The sequence below is a fragment of the Pistacia vera genome, unplaced genomic scaffold (assembly GCF_008641045.1).
Source record: "Pistacia vera cultivar Batoury unplaced genomic scaffold, PisVer_v2 Contig650, whole genome shotgun sequence".
Taxonomy (NCBI): Eukaryota; Viridiplantae; Streptophyta; class Magnoliopsida; order Sapindales; family Anacardiaceae; genus Pistacia; species Pistacia vera.
Window position 1 is genome coordinate 658,681 of NW_022196502.1, and position 18,056 is coordinate 676,736.

General features: G+C 35.4%; 2 protein-coding genes and 1 long non-coding RNA gene across 3 annotated transcripts; all 3 read left to right on the top strand.

Moving 5' to 3' along the window:
- The first annotated feature begins 2,796 nt into the window (after positions 1-2,796).
- On the top strand, positions 2,797-3,525 carry LOC116111821 (non-functional pseudokinase ZED1-like). The gene has a single exon (XM_031397970.1). It carries the CDS (start codon positions 2,797-2,799, stop codon positions 3,523-3,525), a length of 729 nt encoding a protein of 242 aa, XP_031253830.1.
- Positions 3,526-5,334: 1,809 nt separating this feature from the next.
- On the top strand, positions 5,335-6,304 carry LOC116111800. The gene is made up of 3 exons (XR_004125117.1): positions 5,335-5,569; positions 5,651-5,755; positions 6,251-6,304. It is a non-coding gene; the product is annotated as an uncharacterized LOC116111800 (long non-coding RNA).
- Positions 6,305-13,039: 6,735 nt separating this feature from the next.
- LOC116111822 (non-functional pseudokinase ZED1-like) lies at positions 13,040-14,350 on the top strand. The gene is made up of 2 exons (XM_031397971.1): positions 13,040-13,125; positions 13,230-14,350. The coding sequence occupies exon 2, from the start codon at positions 13,235-13,237 to the stop codon at positions 14,279-14,281; it is 1,047 nt and encodes a 348-aa protein (XP_031253831.1). The 5' UTR covers positions 13,040-13,125; positions 13,230-13,234; the 3' UTR covers positions 14,282-14,350.
- Positions 14,351-18,056: the final 3,706 nt, after the last annotated feature.

Here is an 18,056-nt window from a genome sequence, read left to right on the forward strand (position 1 = left end):
TTATCACAGTATTACATTAAAGTCAGGGGCAACTTTCCATTCCTTATAATTTGTTTCTTTTGATGAAGCTTAGTGGGACATTAATAAACTATTCTGTATTTTCTTAATTCATGGAAAGCATGAGCCTCCAAATTTGACTTCGCATTTGACAATTATCAGAGCAAAGGAAGCTTCCTGATCTTGATGATGGAAATTTCAGATTCTAGTGGGTCAACTTTTCTAGTCAATAAGTGAACTGATGAGTCTAAATCAAATAGTTGAGGAAGAAGATCAGAAGACTCTCTCAAACTCAAGCCTTGAGGGCGTTGTTCTTTATCTTGCATGATACTTGAATATTTCATCAATCACGTAGGTTCATCACATATCCAGCTTTTAAATTATTTTTTTCTGTGTCCATCTGCAAATGTTTTAGTTTTCTTAATTGTTAATGATAATTATGCATTTTTAGGTTAGATGATGTGTTTGTATTTAAAGGAAAGCAAAAGGCAGAAACAGGAAACATTTCTGTTGAATGGTAAAATTTTATTGATTTTGAATGCTCCATGTCTATTCTAGAAGGTGAGACTGACATAACAGATGACGTGAGAGGAAGATACGGATTTGTTGCACCTGAGTATGTTATGACAAGCATATTCAATGAAAAGTTGGATGTTTATAGTTTTGGTACTTGAGCTTTTAACTGGACAGAAATTAATTGATCGATCATTCTCGTGAAGAAATACATTGAGCAGGATAACTTTACTGAGTAAATCCCATAATTGTTGGTACCGAATTGGTCTCTAGGAAAGGAACAGCAATTGCAAGCTCTTACAGAACTTGCCTTAAAATGCCTCTCTAAATTTGCTCAAGAAAGGCCGAAAATGATTGATGTAGCAAAACAACTCAGGAAAATGTAAATGAAGGGTGTGGCAATGCCTTTGTAATAGAATAGAGCTTTCCTTCATATAATTTGTTCTGGTATTCATATTGCTTGAAGGCCACCCCATCTGGCTTAGTTATTGATTAAACATATATACTAACTCTGTTTCTAGATAATTATATCTCCCTTGTTGGCTTGACTTGCTCATGATGTTTATATAATTCTACAGCATATATATCTCCTTTGACAGATTCCCACATGCTTGGAATTTATAGAAAATGTTGGTGAGATTTGTATTGAAATTTTGTTTATTCTTGATTTATATCTATATATTTTTATGTTATTATATGTGAGCTACAGTAAGATCATTAGGTGGATCATTTACATTTGTCTTTTGTTGCTGATTTTTGGCCATATTACTGTTCCTGCATATACAAAGTTGCCTCCTTTCTTGACTTCTTGCATATTAGGTGGATCAATTTCCTCTTATTTTTTTCTTTTTCGTGAGGTCGCTTAGCATTTAACTCATTTATTTCTTAGAAATTATTTAAAAAAACCCTATAAATATTAAACCCCATTAAAAACATCAAACATCCTTTACAAAATCATATCATTTGAGATAAGTTTATAATATTGAATAAAATGAAACAGTAAAAGTGAATTCTATTATTGAATTACTTGAAAGATGATAAGTTTGATCTTCTCTCCCCTTGGTACATCAAAATTAATAGCTTCTACTTCTAGGGTGTTCTTAAATGCATTAAATTTCTGTCGTCTTTTAAATTGACCGGGGTTGTGGCGCGCATAGTGGGTCATTCTCCTCAAAAGGATATAAAAGAAGCTCATTAAAGAATATGATTTACCATAAATCTAACAATTAAAAAAAAGAAAAAAAGGGTTTCTCCGAATTTTTTTTTTTTTTTTATTGTAACTTATCTCTACAACTGCCGGTGTGGCCTTTAATCTTTTCTTTTAATTTGATAATTTGGCGGCTGCAAGAGGCCAGATTTGGCGGTCAACATGATAAGTATATCTTTGGCCATCGTTGACTGTCAAATTTAGCTTTTTACGGTCAAATCCAATATGGATCTGACTGAAAAGGGCTAGATCGATAAATTACCAGCCATTCTCGATCGTTTATACACCATTATGATAGATTCCGACAACTATGGATAAATAGGGGTGTTTTTATTAATTTTTAAATTTTTTTTAAGGGGCGTTTAACTAAATTAATAAACTTAAGGAGTTTAAAAGTAATTAAAAAATAAATAGTATTTCTTAAATAATAAAACAAACAAGTATTTTGGGAATATGGATAGGAATAACAAAACAAACGGAGCCAATGCACATTACAGTTAGGGGCAAATTTTTATTTCTTATAATTTTATTTATTTATTTTTAATGAACGTTAGTGGGACATTAATAATCTATTTTGTATTTTGTTAATTCATGGAAAGCATAAGCCTCCAAATTTGACAATTATGAAAGCAAAGGAAGCTTCCTGATCTTGGCGATGGAAATTTCAGTTACTTTTCTCGTCAATAAGCAAAGGAAGCTTTCTGCAAATGGATTTAGTTTTCTTATTTGTTAATGATTATTTTAATTTATGCATTTTAGGTTAGATGATGTGGTCGTTTTTTAAAGAAAGCAAAAGGCAGAAACAAAAAGAGGAAACATTTCTGTCGAATGGTAAAATTTTATTGAAAGAGTTGGTTGCATCTTCTCATGGTAAATATAATCTATTTCATAGCTTCACTGATAAAGAAATCAAGATTGCAACAAATAACTATGATCAACATAATATTATAATTTCAGGAGACTTTTATCTCTTGTACAAAGGCTTTCTACAAGATCGATCAATTTCTGTTGTAAAGTTTAGATTTGATATCTTTCTTGGTGCCATAAATAGTATTAATATCATTATATTTGCATCGCAAATGAGTCACAAAAATATTTTGAAGTTGATTGGATGTTGTTTAGAATCTCAACTTCCCATTTTAGTTTTTGAACTTGTGGAGTGTGGGACTCTTGCTGATTGTCTTTATCGGTCATGTGAACCACATTTTGAGCCTTCGTTATTGACACATCGGTTAAAGATTGCTATGGAGATAGCTCATGCGATTGCATATCTCCATTCTGGGTTCCGTCGACCCATTATTTTTAGATCGATTGATCCACATACTATTGTATTCAATGAACAATATGTTGTCAAATTGTTTGATTTTTCACACTCCATTGCTATTCCAGAAGGTAAAACTCACGTAAAAGATGAAGTGCTAGGAAGATTTGGATTTCTGGCACCTGAGTACCTTATGACAGAAAAATGCAATGAAAAGGTAGATGTCTATAGCTTTGGTATAATTCTACTTGTGCTTTTGACTGGTTTCAGAGCAACTGAGTCTTCCAGTTGGATTACTGTAACTTGTCTTAATTGCAATTTGGAGCATGTTGTGAAAATATACATTGAGCAAGACAAGTTTACTAAGATAGTTGATCCCATAGTTGTTGGTATGAGACTATCTCCCGAAAAAGAAGAGCAATTGCAAGCATTTGCAGAGCTTGCCTTTAAATGTGTCTCTGATTCAGCCGAAGACATGCCAACAATGATTGATGTAGCAAAACAACTTAGGCACATTTATAAATCAACTTGTCAATTAATGTCTTAATTTATGTACTCATTATTATAAAGATGTAAAACACCCCACCAACCTAGCCACTGTGGGCCGTCGACAACCACTGCGAACAGTTGGCAACCAAACAGCTCATGGAAGGTAGGAAATGGCCTCCGTGCGCCATATGACCATTTTCGGCCAGATCTTCGGCCAAAGATCTGGCTGAAAATGACCAAATCTGGCCAAATCGATGGCCGTTAATAGACGTGGCTGTTAACGGCTGTCGATCTGGCTGAAAATGGCCATATCGACACACGATAGCCATTTTGAGCTTTTGTACGTCGTTTTAACGGTGGCAACGACAGGTGGGTGGGTGGGAGTGGTATCTTGGGTGAGTTGTAATTTGTTTTAAATTCAAGAGTAATTTTGTCTAAAAAGTTAATTAGTTTGGGTAAAATAGTAAAAATCATATTCATGTAAATAAATTTAAAAATAAGGGTATTATTATTCTAAAATTTTATTAATAAGGGATATAATTATAATAAAAAAATTATTTTTATAATTTTAGAATATTTAAAAAAATAAAGGTAATCAACAATATCTATTATTAATATTTAAAGATTATCAAAATTAAAGTCTCACTTTCCCTCGGCCAAACGCCAATGTTCTGAAACCCGGATCGGACTGGGCGGTCTAACCGGTCCGACTGGGTTTCGCTGAGATTTCTGGTTTAAAAAATGTAAAAACCCGGATTTTTAAATTAGATCGTTTTAAACCGTGGTTGGACCGTTTTACTGTAGCAAACCGACGGTCCAACCGGTTTAAGAAACAAATCCGGTCCACTAAGTAAAATTAAAAAATGTGAAAAAAATTTAAAAAGTTAAAGTCAAACGGTCAAATCCACATTTTTTTAATCCATTTTCTATTTCTTTTGCAGATTAGCTGTCTGCCACTTTACTAAATTGAAATTTGCGTTTGCTTTTTCAGTTTTCTTTTTGGTTTGCCTTTGCCATTCGTGATCTCTACTCTCCAGTCCCCTCCTCCTCCTCCATTCACGATCTCGGATCTCCTTCAAGCTTCAGCTTCAGCCTTCAAGTCTTCACTCTTCAAGTCTTCAACCTCTTCAATCATCGCGATCTCCTCCTCTTCAATAACCTCTTCAGGCTCCAGTCCAGTCCTCCTCCATTCGCAATCTCATTCAATTTTCAGCTTCAGCCTTCAAGTCTTCAACCTCTTCAATCATCGCTCGTCTGCTACTCTGCTTCTTCCTTGCCGTGGCTGGTCTACTACATTACAGTCGTGATATTATTTTGTAATGCCTTTGATGATGTTTGAAACTTTAGACTTTGAGGATTGAATTTGTAAACATTAAGTCATTAACTATCAAATTTGGATGGTTTTATTATTATTATCGTAGAGTTGGTTGGACGGGTTATAGATTTTCGTTACATAAAAATCTGGATTTTTAAATTTTTTTACTTTTAATCGTGTTTTGCTGATGTCAGCGGTCCGATCGATCGGTCGGACCGATCCAACCGTGAAAACCAGAAACCGAGCCTCTGGCCGAGTCAACTGCCGATCCGGTTTTCAGAACATTACCAAACGCCCTTTTACAACATTATCCACGGAGTGTTAAATCAAACGTGGACGGCACATTAAAAGCCGGGCAAATTTATATTTTTATAATACTTTTTGGGAATTCTCGCAGTAAGTTAATTAAAAATTACTTACAACTTCGAACTTTAAGAAATTTCGATATCTTTATGGATAGACATTGGGTCCCATTTACAGTAAGACATTACACATTCCGCGAGGCTAAATGGCAGGACACGTTATTACCCCACTAACACAAGGCTGTTCAAATAACAACCAGATAGACCTTATCAAAGCAAAGGAAGCTTCCTGATCTTGGTGATGGAAATTTCAGATTATGAGTGGGTCAACTTTTCTCGTCAATAAATGAACTGATGAATCTAAAATAAACAAAGTGATCAAGATAGCTGAGGAAGAAGATCAGATCGAAGACTATCTCAAACTCAGGCCTTGGGGCATTGTTCTTTATCTTGCATGATACTTGAATATTTCATCAATCACGCAGGTACAAATCCAGCTTTTAAATTTTTCAAATGGATTTAGTTTTCTTAATTGTTAATGATAATTTTAATTTATGCATTTTTAGGTTAGATGATGAGTTGGTTTTTGAAAGAAAGCAAACGGCAGAAAGAGGAAAGATTTCTGTTGAATGGTAAAACTTTATTGAAAGAGTTGATTGCGTCTTCTAATGGTAGTATAATCAATATCGTAGCTTCACTGACAAAGAGATCAAGATAGCACAACAAACAACTATGATCAACAGAATCTTATACAATTGCTCGCGGTATTCATTGTACCGGTTTTCTACAAGATCGACCGGTTTCTGTTTTGATTTTTTCAGATAAGTGTACCAAATATAGTATTAATAGCATCGTATTTGCATCGCAAATGAAACACAAATTTTTTTTGAATTGATTGGATTTTGTTTAGAGACTGAAGCTCCCATTCTAGTTTTTGAACACGTGGAAATGGGACTCTTGCTGATCGTATTATCGTTCAAGTGAACCGCATTTCGAGCCTTTGTTATTGACACATAGGTTAAGATTGCTATGGAGATAGCTAATGATGCATATCTCCACTTGGGTTTCTCTCGACCCATTATTTTTAGATCGATCGACTCGGACTATTGTTTCCCTGAACATATGTTGCCAAATTGTTTGTTTTTCTTTGGCCATCGCTATTCCAGAAGGTGAAACTCACGTAGAAGATGAAATGGCAGGAACATATGGATTTCTGGCACCTGAGTGCATTATCAACAAAACTCATGAAAGGTGGATGTCTATGGCTTGTGGTGTAATTCTACTGAGCTTTTGACTGGTCTCAATCAGTTCAGCGTCCCAGTTCGCCTACTGAAACTCATTCTTATATTCTCCCAGTTCGCCTGCTGAAACTCATTCTTATGTTCTCCCATTCGGTCTACTGAAACTCTTTTGATGGGCCTTTGGAGCGTGATGATTCTCCAGTTCGCCTGCTGAAACTCATTCTGATGATTTCCCATGAGCCTACTGAAACTCATTTTGATGGCCTTTGGAGCGTGATGATTCTCCCATTCGGCCTACTGAACTCTTTTTATGGGCCTTTGGACGTGATGATTCTCCCATTAGCTACTGAACTCATTTTGATGGCCTTTGGAGCGTGATGATTCTCCCATAGCCCTACTGAAACTCATTTTGATGGGCCTTGGACGTGATGATTCGAGCTATATTGATTCTTTCATTCGGCGTATCGAAATTCATTTTGATGGCCTGGCGCGTGTTGTGAAAAAATACATTGACAAGATAGGTTTACTGAGATAGTTGATCCCATAGTTGTTGGTTCTGGACTATCTCCTGAAAAAGAAGAGCAATGGCAAGCATTTGCAGAGCTTGCCTTTAAATGTATATCTTCACCCTAGACAGGCCAACAATGATGATGTACAAAACAACTTAGGCACTTTATAATCTACTTGTCAATTAATGTCTTAATTTATGTACTCATATTACAAAGATGTAAATTTCATGCATTTAGAAGAGGAGAATGCTTTTGTAATAGACCTTTCATATATATATATTTGTTATTGATATATATTGTTTCTATTCTATAGAAGAAGTGTCGCTTTCCAAATAAAGCCAAGCGTCCTAAAGTAGAGAGACAAAAATTGATTTTGACAAAAACTAAAGAGCTTAACTTAACATTCCAATCGTTATCAGATATTGTGATTTTTCTTTTACCTATATTTGAGGTGAGTTCGAATTGAAAGGATGCGTTATAAGATGCACTATTTGAGATGGATAAGGATAAATCTACAGTATCTTTATTGTGCACTGGGATGTTTATTACTTAAAGGTCACCACATTTAACTTATTAATCAAGCAGACTTAACTCTTTTTCTAGATAATATATTGTCAAATCTTACCATCTATTCACCATTTTATAGTTAAGAAAGCTCCTTGCAAATTGTTTATATATGTTGTCTAATGTAGACCATCTATTCACCACATGTGGCATAAGTCTAGAGACCAAAATTCGGTAGAACTAATGCTTCATTGTTGTAAGCTCCTGCCACAAATCATTCCCTGATAAATGTTTACATCCAGTGGAAATAAATATTATCATCATTTACATTTTTAATTTGTTTTTATTATTTTTGTTGTCGCTTCTTGTTACCAAATCTTCTTCCTCCATAATTTGCCTCCTTGTTTGATTCTTACTTATTATTATGTCTTAATATATGATCATAGTTACATATAAAGTTACGAATTTTAATGTTATTAAATGAGGGTGTGGCAATGCCCTGTTTCATACTATTAATTATCATATCTAAGATCATCTATTCAATGTTATACTTTGACTTGACAGTAAAGGTCTTTTATGTCCCCTAAATGATTGGTCTTTATATATATATTGTGTTTCTCTCTCTCTCTCTCTCTCCCTCTCTTTGTTAGTTTTTGGGTGAATTCTACCTAGTCGATGTTATAGATGAGCTAATATATGGCTATGTTCTACCAAGCTTCTACCAAGCCCAATGTTATATAATTATCTGGAAATAAAGTTAAGTGGATCCCACAATTTTTGGTACCGAATTGTCGCTAGAAATAGAATAGCAATTGCAAGCTCTTAACACCCTTCCTAAAAAATGTTTCTCCAAATTCGCTCAAGAAAGCCGAAAGATTGATGTAGCATAAAACAACTAGGAAAATGTACAAATCTACTTGTTAATTATTTCTTAATTTGATCGTAATTACTTTTAATGTTATGTATAGAAGGATCAAGGGTGTGCGATGCCCTGTAATAGAGCTTTCCTTTATATATTTGTTCTGGTATTCATATTGCTTGAAGGCCACCACAGTTGCCTTAATTATTGATTAGACTGTACTTGGCTCTGTTTACAGGTATTTATATCTCCCCTGTTGCTTGACTTGCTCTGAAATCCCCCAGACAGAATGTTTATATAATGAACAGCATATAGCTCCTTTGACAGATTCCCACATGCTTGAATTTATAAAAATGCTCTTTTGTTGTGAGAGTCGTATTGGAAATTTGTTTAATCGAAGAAAAACGATTCTTGAGTCATATGTGAGCTTTCCTGTGACTGGCATTGTACTAGAAGAACCAAATTTTTTCATCATTTACATTTATTTTTGTTGCTGATTATGGCATATCACTGTTCCTGCATATCACAGGTTGCCTCCGTTCTTCATGCATTTGGGCCATTTGACATCCTATGTAGGTAGTGTGGCCTTGATGGTAATGTGTCATCGTCTTGATGTTATATTATTCGGTGTGATTGGATCATGAAATATTAGATTACTGGAAAGTTAGATTACTTAAGGGGCGTTTGGTTCAGGAATGTTAGTTACTGGAATATTTGATTACTAGAAAGATAGATTACCTTGAAGATTACTGGGAATCTTAGAAACTTGTTTGGTTAGTTGGTGGGTATGTTATTTAATATTTTTGGTTATGGGAATAAATTGTGGGTATGCTTTTATTACTAAATTGTCCCCCTTTTAAATATTAATATAAAATTATTTTTATTATTATTTTTGAATAACTCTTTTACCCCCAATATTTCAGATTTAGCTAAAACACCCCCGCTTATATAAAACTTTAATTTATGACGAAAATCACCCCCACCACCGCGAACCACCGCAACCACCGCCGATGTGCCCGTGAGTACCACCGTGACCAGAGGCTCCGCTATAGCCGTTTTGGCCATATTGATGGCCAAAACGCCATATCGGGCCAGATCTGGCCGTTAACGCCAGATCTATTCTGGCCGCCGATAACGGCCACGTATCTGGCCGAAATGGCCAGAATAGACTGGCCATTTCCGGCCAGATCTGGCCCGATTTGGCCGTTTTCGCCACAATGGCCAAAAACGGCCATAGAGAAACCTCCCGGAGCCTCCACAGAATTTCCAGTTTTTACGACTCTGGTAATTTTCCGCGGTGTCCAGGTGGTTGACCGCTGTCGGCGATGGTGGTTGGTGGCTGTGGTGGTGGCTGCTGGATGGCAGTGGTGGTCTGTAAATATTTTAAATATAAGGGCAATTGTTCAAAATTTTAATTAAACAAGGGTAAAATTGAAATAGGATGTTAATGTAAATTTGTTTTAAAGTAGGGGTATTATTGTCCAAATTTTATTAATAAGGGATAAAATTGTAACAAAAAAAGATAACCCTGGTAACTCAGAAAACCTAAGAAATGAAGGTAATCAGATTACCTCTTTATTACCAATAGTAACCACTATTGGTATTGAAGATTACTGGTATCTTATTTACTTACAACCAACGTGGTAATCAAGTAATATAAGATGACATTACCCCTAATGTCATTTAACCCCGAACCCTACCCTAAAGATTATGAAAATCTTTAGAAAAATGTATTTGGTTAGTTGGTAGGTAGTTATATTAATATGTTTGATTATGATGAATAAATTGATGGGTATGTTATTAAATTACTAAAATTATCTTCTAATTAATATTATTATTATATTAATTTTTAACATTGATTATTATTTGGATTCTTATAACCCTCTGCATTTAAAACTTAGCAAAAACAACCCCATAATAAAAGTTTGGAAAATCAACAAAGCACCCCCATCAACCCAGTTATTGCCGGCCGCTGGCAACCACCACCAGCATGCATGGAAGGCAGAAAATGACTTCGTTCGCTGTATGACCATTTTCGGCTAGAGATCTGGCTTAACGGCTAGATCGATGACGGATCTGGTCGGAAATGACCATATCGGTGCACAACAACCACTTTACCTTCCTGCACCGTTTCGATGGCGACGGTTGCGGTGGTGACAGGTAGGTGGGGGTGATGGTGGCTTGGGGGCTGTAATTTTTGAATTCAAGGGTAATTTTGTCTAAAAAGTTAATTAGTTGTAGTAAAATAGTAAAAACTATATTCATGTAATAAATTTAAAAATAAGAATATCATTCCTGAATTTTATTAATTAGGGATAAAATTTAATAAAAAATTATTACTTTGAAAACCTTAAAATACTCTAAAAAAAATAGAAGCAATCATTTTATTAATTATTCTGTTATATATATATTTAAGGTGATTGATTAGTATTTGGATAGGATTTTAGGGATAGTATTGAGTTATTGGATATGGGAGTATTACGAGTAAATTTTAAATTTATAACCAAAGGAGGGGAAATAGAAAGAGGAGTGGATAAAAAGGGAAAGGAGAAACGGAGGAAAAGAGGAGAAGAGGGGAGGGGAGAGAGGAAGGAGGAAGAATGGATAAAAGAGCAGCGAATAAGATGAAAGGAAAAAAGAGGAGAGGAGTGGAAAAGGACGTATAGAAAGAGAAGGAAGGGAAGAAGAAAGGAAGCGAAGAAAGATCGGAAGGAGGGAAGAGGAAAAGAGGAAAAAGGAGGAAGCCGCTTAGGGTTTACTAATTTAACTAAAGACCCTAACATGTGGAAAAGGTGTGCGCAAAGAGCAGGGAAGCATGCTACAGAACATCGGCTCCACCCAACCACACCTTGCACGTCAGATTCCGGCCACCACCGCCGGAATCTGGCCGGAAAATTTTCGTTTAGGCACCAGGGGAACTTACGGATCTTTGCCGTAACACGTCGTTATGGCCCTTTTCCGGCTAGATCGGCATTGTTTGGGCTCTGTCCGTGGAAAGGCCAGATCTCCGGTTTTGTTATGGCCTGAGGGTCGACAGGCCAAAATGCAAACGACGGCCATCTTTGGCCGTCCACGACGGCCCAAGATGTGCCGTCGCTTTTCGTCACGACGTCCATTTCTTTGGCCGTCGCTGACGGCCAGATCTGGCCTTTTCCGGCCAGATCCGTGGTGGATCTGGCCGGAAAAGGTCACAGCGGTGAACTTCCGACCATTTCTGGTCGGAAGTTTGGCCGTTGTACAGATTCCGGCTATCACCGACGGTGGTTGCCGGAATCTGACAAGTTGGGTTGATGGGGTGTTTTTGTTAATTTTTAAACTTTTTTTTTAGGGGGTATTTAGTGAAATTAATAACCTTATGGGGTTAAAATGTAATTAAAAAAATAGGGTAATATTTTGAGAATATTGTACCAAACGCTATTTGAAAAATAGGATTAGAATAGGGATAAAAATATTAAACCAAACGCATACTAAAGATTTTCAAATCTTATCTTTTTGATAAACGTGATAATAAAGTAACGATATTCACAGACCTTCGATAATCTCACATTATCTTCGACCAAATGTCCCTTTACCATATTATCTAGGGAGCGTTAAATCAAATGTTGACGGCACATTAAAAGAATGGGCAAATTTATATTTCTATAATACTTATTGGGAATTCTCGCAGTAAGTTAATTCAAAAGTACTTTCAACTGCGAACTTCAAGAAATTTCGATATTTTTATGGCCAAACGACACACACCTACCCAAGGTTTGGAGAAACGACAGACTGGTACCCAAAAGGTTTCAAAAAGATAAATTGATACCTTTTTAATGATGAAAAGACTAAAATACCCTTAAAATTTGATATTTTAGTTTTGTAAATATTTAAAAAACCCCCTAGGTTTGATAATTTAACTAAATACCCCAATACATAAAAATTTTATAAAATAACAAAAACACCCCCACCACCGACAGTGCCAGATTCCGGTCACCACCACTAGAATCTGTCGGAAAATTGTGTTACACCACAGATTGGTCGGATCTGGTGGGTAAGGCGTTGATATGACCTTTTCCGGCCAGATCCACAGTGGATTTGGCCGGAAAAGGCCAGATCTGACGTGAAAAGGCCAGATCTGGCCAGATCTAGCCGGAAAGTGACGGCCAAAGAAATGACCATCTTTGTCTGTCAACGATGGCCAAGATTTTCTGTCGTTGACAGTCAACGACGGCCATTTCTTTGGCCGTCAATTTCCGGCCAGATCCACTGTGGATCTGGCCGGAAAAGGCTAGGGCGGTGAATTACCGGTCATTTACGGTGTGACATAGACCGTTGTGACAGATTCCGGCTACCACCGGCGGTGGCCGTTGGAATCTGGCAAGTATAGGTGGGTGGGGGTGTTTTTGTTAATTTTTAAACCTTTTCTAGGGGTATTTGTGAAATGAATAAACTTAAGGGGTTTAAAATAATTTAAAAAATAGACTAATATTTCTCAAAGGGTATTCTAGTCTTTTCATTAACAAAAGGTACCTATTTGTTATTTTGAAACCTTTTGTCTTTTGGGTACCAGTCTGTCGTTTCTCCAAACTTTGGGTAGGTGTAGGTCGTTTGGCCTATTTTTATTGATAGACATAGGGTCCCATTTACAGTAAGACAGTACACATTCCGCGAAGCTAAATGGTAGGACACGTTATTTTGACACCTAGACCCCACCAATACAAGGCTGTTCAAACAACAGCCACCTTATCAAAGCAAAGGAAGCTTCCTTATCTTGGTTAATGGTTATGGAATTTAACTTTTCTTGTCAATCAATGAACTGATGAATCTTAACAAATAAATTGATCAAATAGTTGAGGAAGAAGATCAGAAGACTCTCTCAAACAAACTCAAGCCTTGTGGGCGTTGTTCTTTATCTTGCCTGATACTTGAATATTTCATCAATCACGCAGGTAAATTACATATCCAGCTTTTCCATTTTTTTTTTCTGTGTCTATCCGCTAATGGATTTAGTTTTCTTAATTGTTAGTGATAATTTTAATTTATGCATTTTTAGGTTAGATGATGAGTTGGTTTTTGAAAGAAAGCAAACGGCAGAAAGAGAAAAGATTTCTGTTGAATGGTAAAACTTTATTGAAAGAGTTGATTGCGTCTTCTAATGGTAAGTATAATCCATATCGTAGCTTCACTGATAAAGAGATCAAGATAGCAACAAAAAACTATGATCAACAGAATATTATAACAAAGGAGGTCATATATTCATTGTACAAAGGTTTTCTACAAGATCGACCCGTTTCTGTTATGAAGTTTTCACCTGATTTCTATGATCAAGCCGCATTTGGTATTAATAGCATTGTATTTGCATCGCAAATGAGTCACAAAAATATTTTGAAGTTGATTGGATGTTGTTTAGAGTCTGAAGTTCACATTCTAGTTTTTGAATCTGTGGAGAATGGGACTCTTGCTGATCGTATTTTTCGTTCATATGAACCGCATTTCGAGCCTTTGTTATTGGCACATAGGTTAAAGATTGCTATGGAGTTAGCTAATGCAATTGCATATCTCCATTTCAAGTTCCCTCGACCCATTGTTTTTAGAATGGTCTGTCCATCTACCATTGTATTCAATGAAAAATATGTTGCCAAATTGTGTGATTTTTCAAACTCCATATCCATGCCAGAAGGTGAAACTCACATAGTGGAATCAAAAGATAGGATTATAGGAATAGGGGGATTTTTTGCACCTGAGCGTTTTACAACACCGAGATTTAATGAAAAGGTGGATGTCTATAGCTTTGGTGTATTGCTACTTGTGCTTTTGACTGGTCTCAAAACACATGAGCCTCCCAGTTGGATTACTGAAACTCGTCTTAATTGGAATTTGGAGCATGCTGTGAAAAAATGCATGGAGCAAGAGAGGTTTACTGAGATAGTTGATCCCATAGTTGTTGGTTCTGGACTATCTCCCGAAAAAGAAGAGCAATTGCAAGCATTTGCAGAGCTTGCCTTTAAATGTCTCTCTCATTCAGCCGTAGACAGGCCAACAATGATTGATGTAGCAAAACAACTTAGGCACATTTATAAATCTACTTGTCAATTAATGTCTTAATTTATGTACTTATTATTACAAAGATGTAAATTTTCATGCATTTATGAAGATTGAGAATGCCCTTGTAATAGACCTTTCATATATATATATTTTTGTTATGATAATTATATTGTCTCTATTTCTATAGAAGAAGTGTCAACTTTCCAAAGAAAGCCAAGCGTCTCTATAATTACAGAAGGACAAAATTATGATTTTTGACAAAACATAAGAGGCTTAACTTAGCATTCCAGTCTATTGTCAAGATACTGTGATTTTTCTTTTACCCACTATTTGAGGTGGGTTTGAATCGAAAGGACGCATTCTGAGATCCACTATTTGAGATGGGTAAGAGATAAATCTACAATATCTTTATAGTGCGTCGGGATGTTATATACTTAAAAGGCCGTCACATTTAGCTTATTGGTCAAGCAGACTTAACTCTGTATCTAGATAATTATACTGTCAAATCTAGATCAACTATTTGCCATTTTATAGTTAAGAAAGTATCCTACTTGCAAATTAATTATATGTTGTCAAATTTAGACCATCTATTTCTAGATAATTATATATAATGTCAAATCTAGACCATGTATTCACCACATGTGGCATAAAGTCTACAGACCAAAATTGGGCAGAATTAATGCTTCATTGTTGTAAGCTCCTGCCACAAAATCATTCACTGATAAATGTTTACATGCAGTGGAAATAAATACATTTTTAATTTGTTTTTATTATTTTTGTTGTCGCTTCTTATTAGCCAGAATCTTCTTATTCTTTTGACGGGACAGAGAGTAGGCTGTCATTCTGGTCCTGAAACTGAAGATGAAAATTTATCTTTTTTGGCTCTTGTGAAGAAATACTTTGGAAACAATAGGCTTGACGAGATAGTAGATCCCATAATTGTTGGAGATGGACTATGTCTTGAAGAAAAGCAAAAAATCCAAGCTTTTACAGAGCTTGCCCTCAAATGTGCCTCTGAATCCGCTGAAGATAGGCCAACAAGGATTGATGTGGCAAAACAACTCAGACAAATGTATCGCTCTGGCATGTAAATTTATTTATGAAGGGTTAATTGGATCTTCCATGTCTAAAAGAATTTCTGAACTTGGTGTAATTTTATTAAGAGCAGCAACCATCTTATTGTGTATGGATTTTCTGAACTTTATGTATCTTCATATATAATGCAGTTGATTTTATTAATGAACGAAATATTTGTACTTGCTTAAGAAATAAAATAAAGTAAAATACTTTCAAAATAAGGTTTACTTCACTGCAGAGCTATTGAGAACTGAGGATACTGTTTTTGTTTTCAGATTTTCATTCTTGATTAGGGTTTCAACACAAATGCAGTATATAATTTTTGGTGTTGTTCTTTCTGTTTTCATGAGTATTAGTGAATCTTAGCCTTTACATATATTGTTTCTTTTATCTGTTTTTGATTTCGTTTTTGTGGCTTGGATGCATATACTAGGATTTGATGATTGAATTTTAGCTATCTTCATGTTTTTCTGCTTCAAAAATGATCTTTGATTAGGTTGAAACTCTGAGAAGAAGAAGAGAAAAAAGCAGCATCTAGCAAAAAGAGAAGCAAAGATGGGGAGATCGTGCTTTCCAAAATGTAGATTGGGAAGAATAATGGGTTGGCTTCAGATTGTGCTTGGAGGTCTTGTTATAATTGTAAGCCTATCGAGTTTCTTCAAGTTCTACTTAGCTGGATTTTTCATGCACAATGAAGATATATGCTGCCATTTTTATGGTACCAGAGAGGTATATGATGTGTTTGATATTGGGGCACTGAATGATAAGAGTTGGGGAAGTACTAAATCGGATGGAAAGCCTGCAAGAAAAGCTTGAGAAAACTGTGCAACAATGGAGAAGGAGAAAGTGATTAGGCCTCTTTATGCTGATCATATTTCTCTTAGACAGATTTGGCTACCTAAAGATAGAGACGCCGGTAGGCCGTGCCGTGCTTAAAAATTTAAGGCCTGTCATGCCGTGCCAAGGCCCACAAAAATTCGTGTCTTGTCGTACCGTGTTGGTCTACCAAATCTGGAGGCCCATGGCATGGCCTGCTATATATCGTGTCGTGCCATGGGTTGGCCTGCGTGCTTTGTAAATTTTTTTAATAATCTATAAATTATGATAATTTTGATTTATTATATATAATTATTATAAAAATATTTTATATGTTATATTTAGTGACATTTTGTATTTGTATTAATTAAAAAAACATACAATTATTATGAAATATAATAAAATAATGAGACATTGAAATATTAATTGAATTTCAACACTTTTTACTATTTTATAAATTACAAATACAAACTTAGAAATTAAAATTAAAAATTATCATACATCTTCATTTTCATTAATTTAAAAAATATAATGATTTTTATTTTTTATTTTTTTATTTTTTTTCGTGCCATGTCGTGCCGGCTCATGTGCCTTTTTTAAGGTCCATGGCACAGCCTGCATGATTATGGGTCGTGCCGTGCCATGATTTTTTTGTATCGTGCCTTGTGTCATTGGCTGACACGGCCCACCGCCGGCTCTAGCTAAGGCTGAAGGGAAAATAAGATTAAAAAACAAAAATATTTTTTAAGATCACCAAAACTAAAACTTAAAAAAAAAAAAAAAAAAAGTCATCAAAATGTAATAGGATTACAGTAATAGGAGGAACAAGGGGCCTGTAAGCTGACACACACAACTGTAAAATAAATACTATCATTAACTAAGGATTTTGTACATCTTTTTTTTATAATTATAATTAAAAATACTTTGAAGATTTATCTTAAATTTTGTATTTCAAATTTCATATCTAATTAGAGATGTAATCAAAAATTTAATAAACGATAAAATTATGATTGTTTTTTTAGAGAGAATGAAAATTCCCACCTAGGTTTAGTGTAATTACGTTTCCCACTCAAAAACTTTGAAAAAATAATTTCTCACTCATCGTTAAGATCCGTTTATTAGCTTTAACTGAACAAGAACAAAATGGTAAATTCCAAAAAAATTCAATGATTTAAAAATTTATCTCTCGTCCTCATCTTCAATATCCCAACTCAAAGTCTTCCTCTTCCTAATATGGAGGTAAAAAGGAGCATAATGCAATCAATTAATCAATTCTAAGAATTTGGGAACTTTAAGATTTAAATGGCTCGTCCTCATCGTCAATATCCCAATTCAAGTCTTTCTCTTCTTCAACAACACTCAGCCGCTTCCACAAGTCAGCCTTATTTGGGCTCCCAACATGAGTCACTTTCTTCTCATCAATGTTGCTAAGATCCTCAATCTCATCCCAACCGAGCACCACCATTTTGTTCAAACAAGCTCTCAATTTTATCAGTAGACATGAATCGGTCACCAACAGCAACAAGATTCTCTTTCTTGTTGAAGGAGATATTATATTTCCTAACTAATACAAGGGTTCTCTGGACCCATTGTTTTCAGATGGCTCGGACTATCTAATATTTGTATCTCATGAACAGTATGTTGTCAAATTGATTTTGAAGTCTCCATGTCTACTCCAGAAGGTGAAACTGACATAACAGATGAAGTGAGAGGAACATACGGATTTGTTGCATCTACAGTATGTTATGACAAGTAAATTCAATGAAAAGTTGGATGTTTATCCACATTGCCTCCTTTCTTGACTTCTTGCATTTTTGCCGTCTGGCAATTCCTAGGTCGGTAGTGTGGCCTTGGTGGGTAATGTGGATTATCCTTGGAGTGTTAAATCAAACGTTGACAGCGGATTTTTTATTGAGACATTAATAAACTATTTTGTATTTTG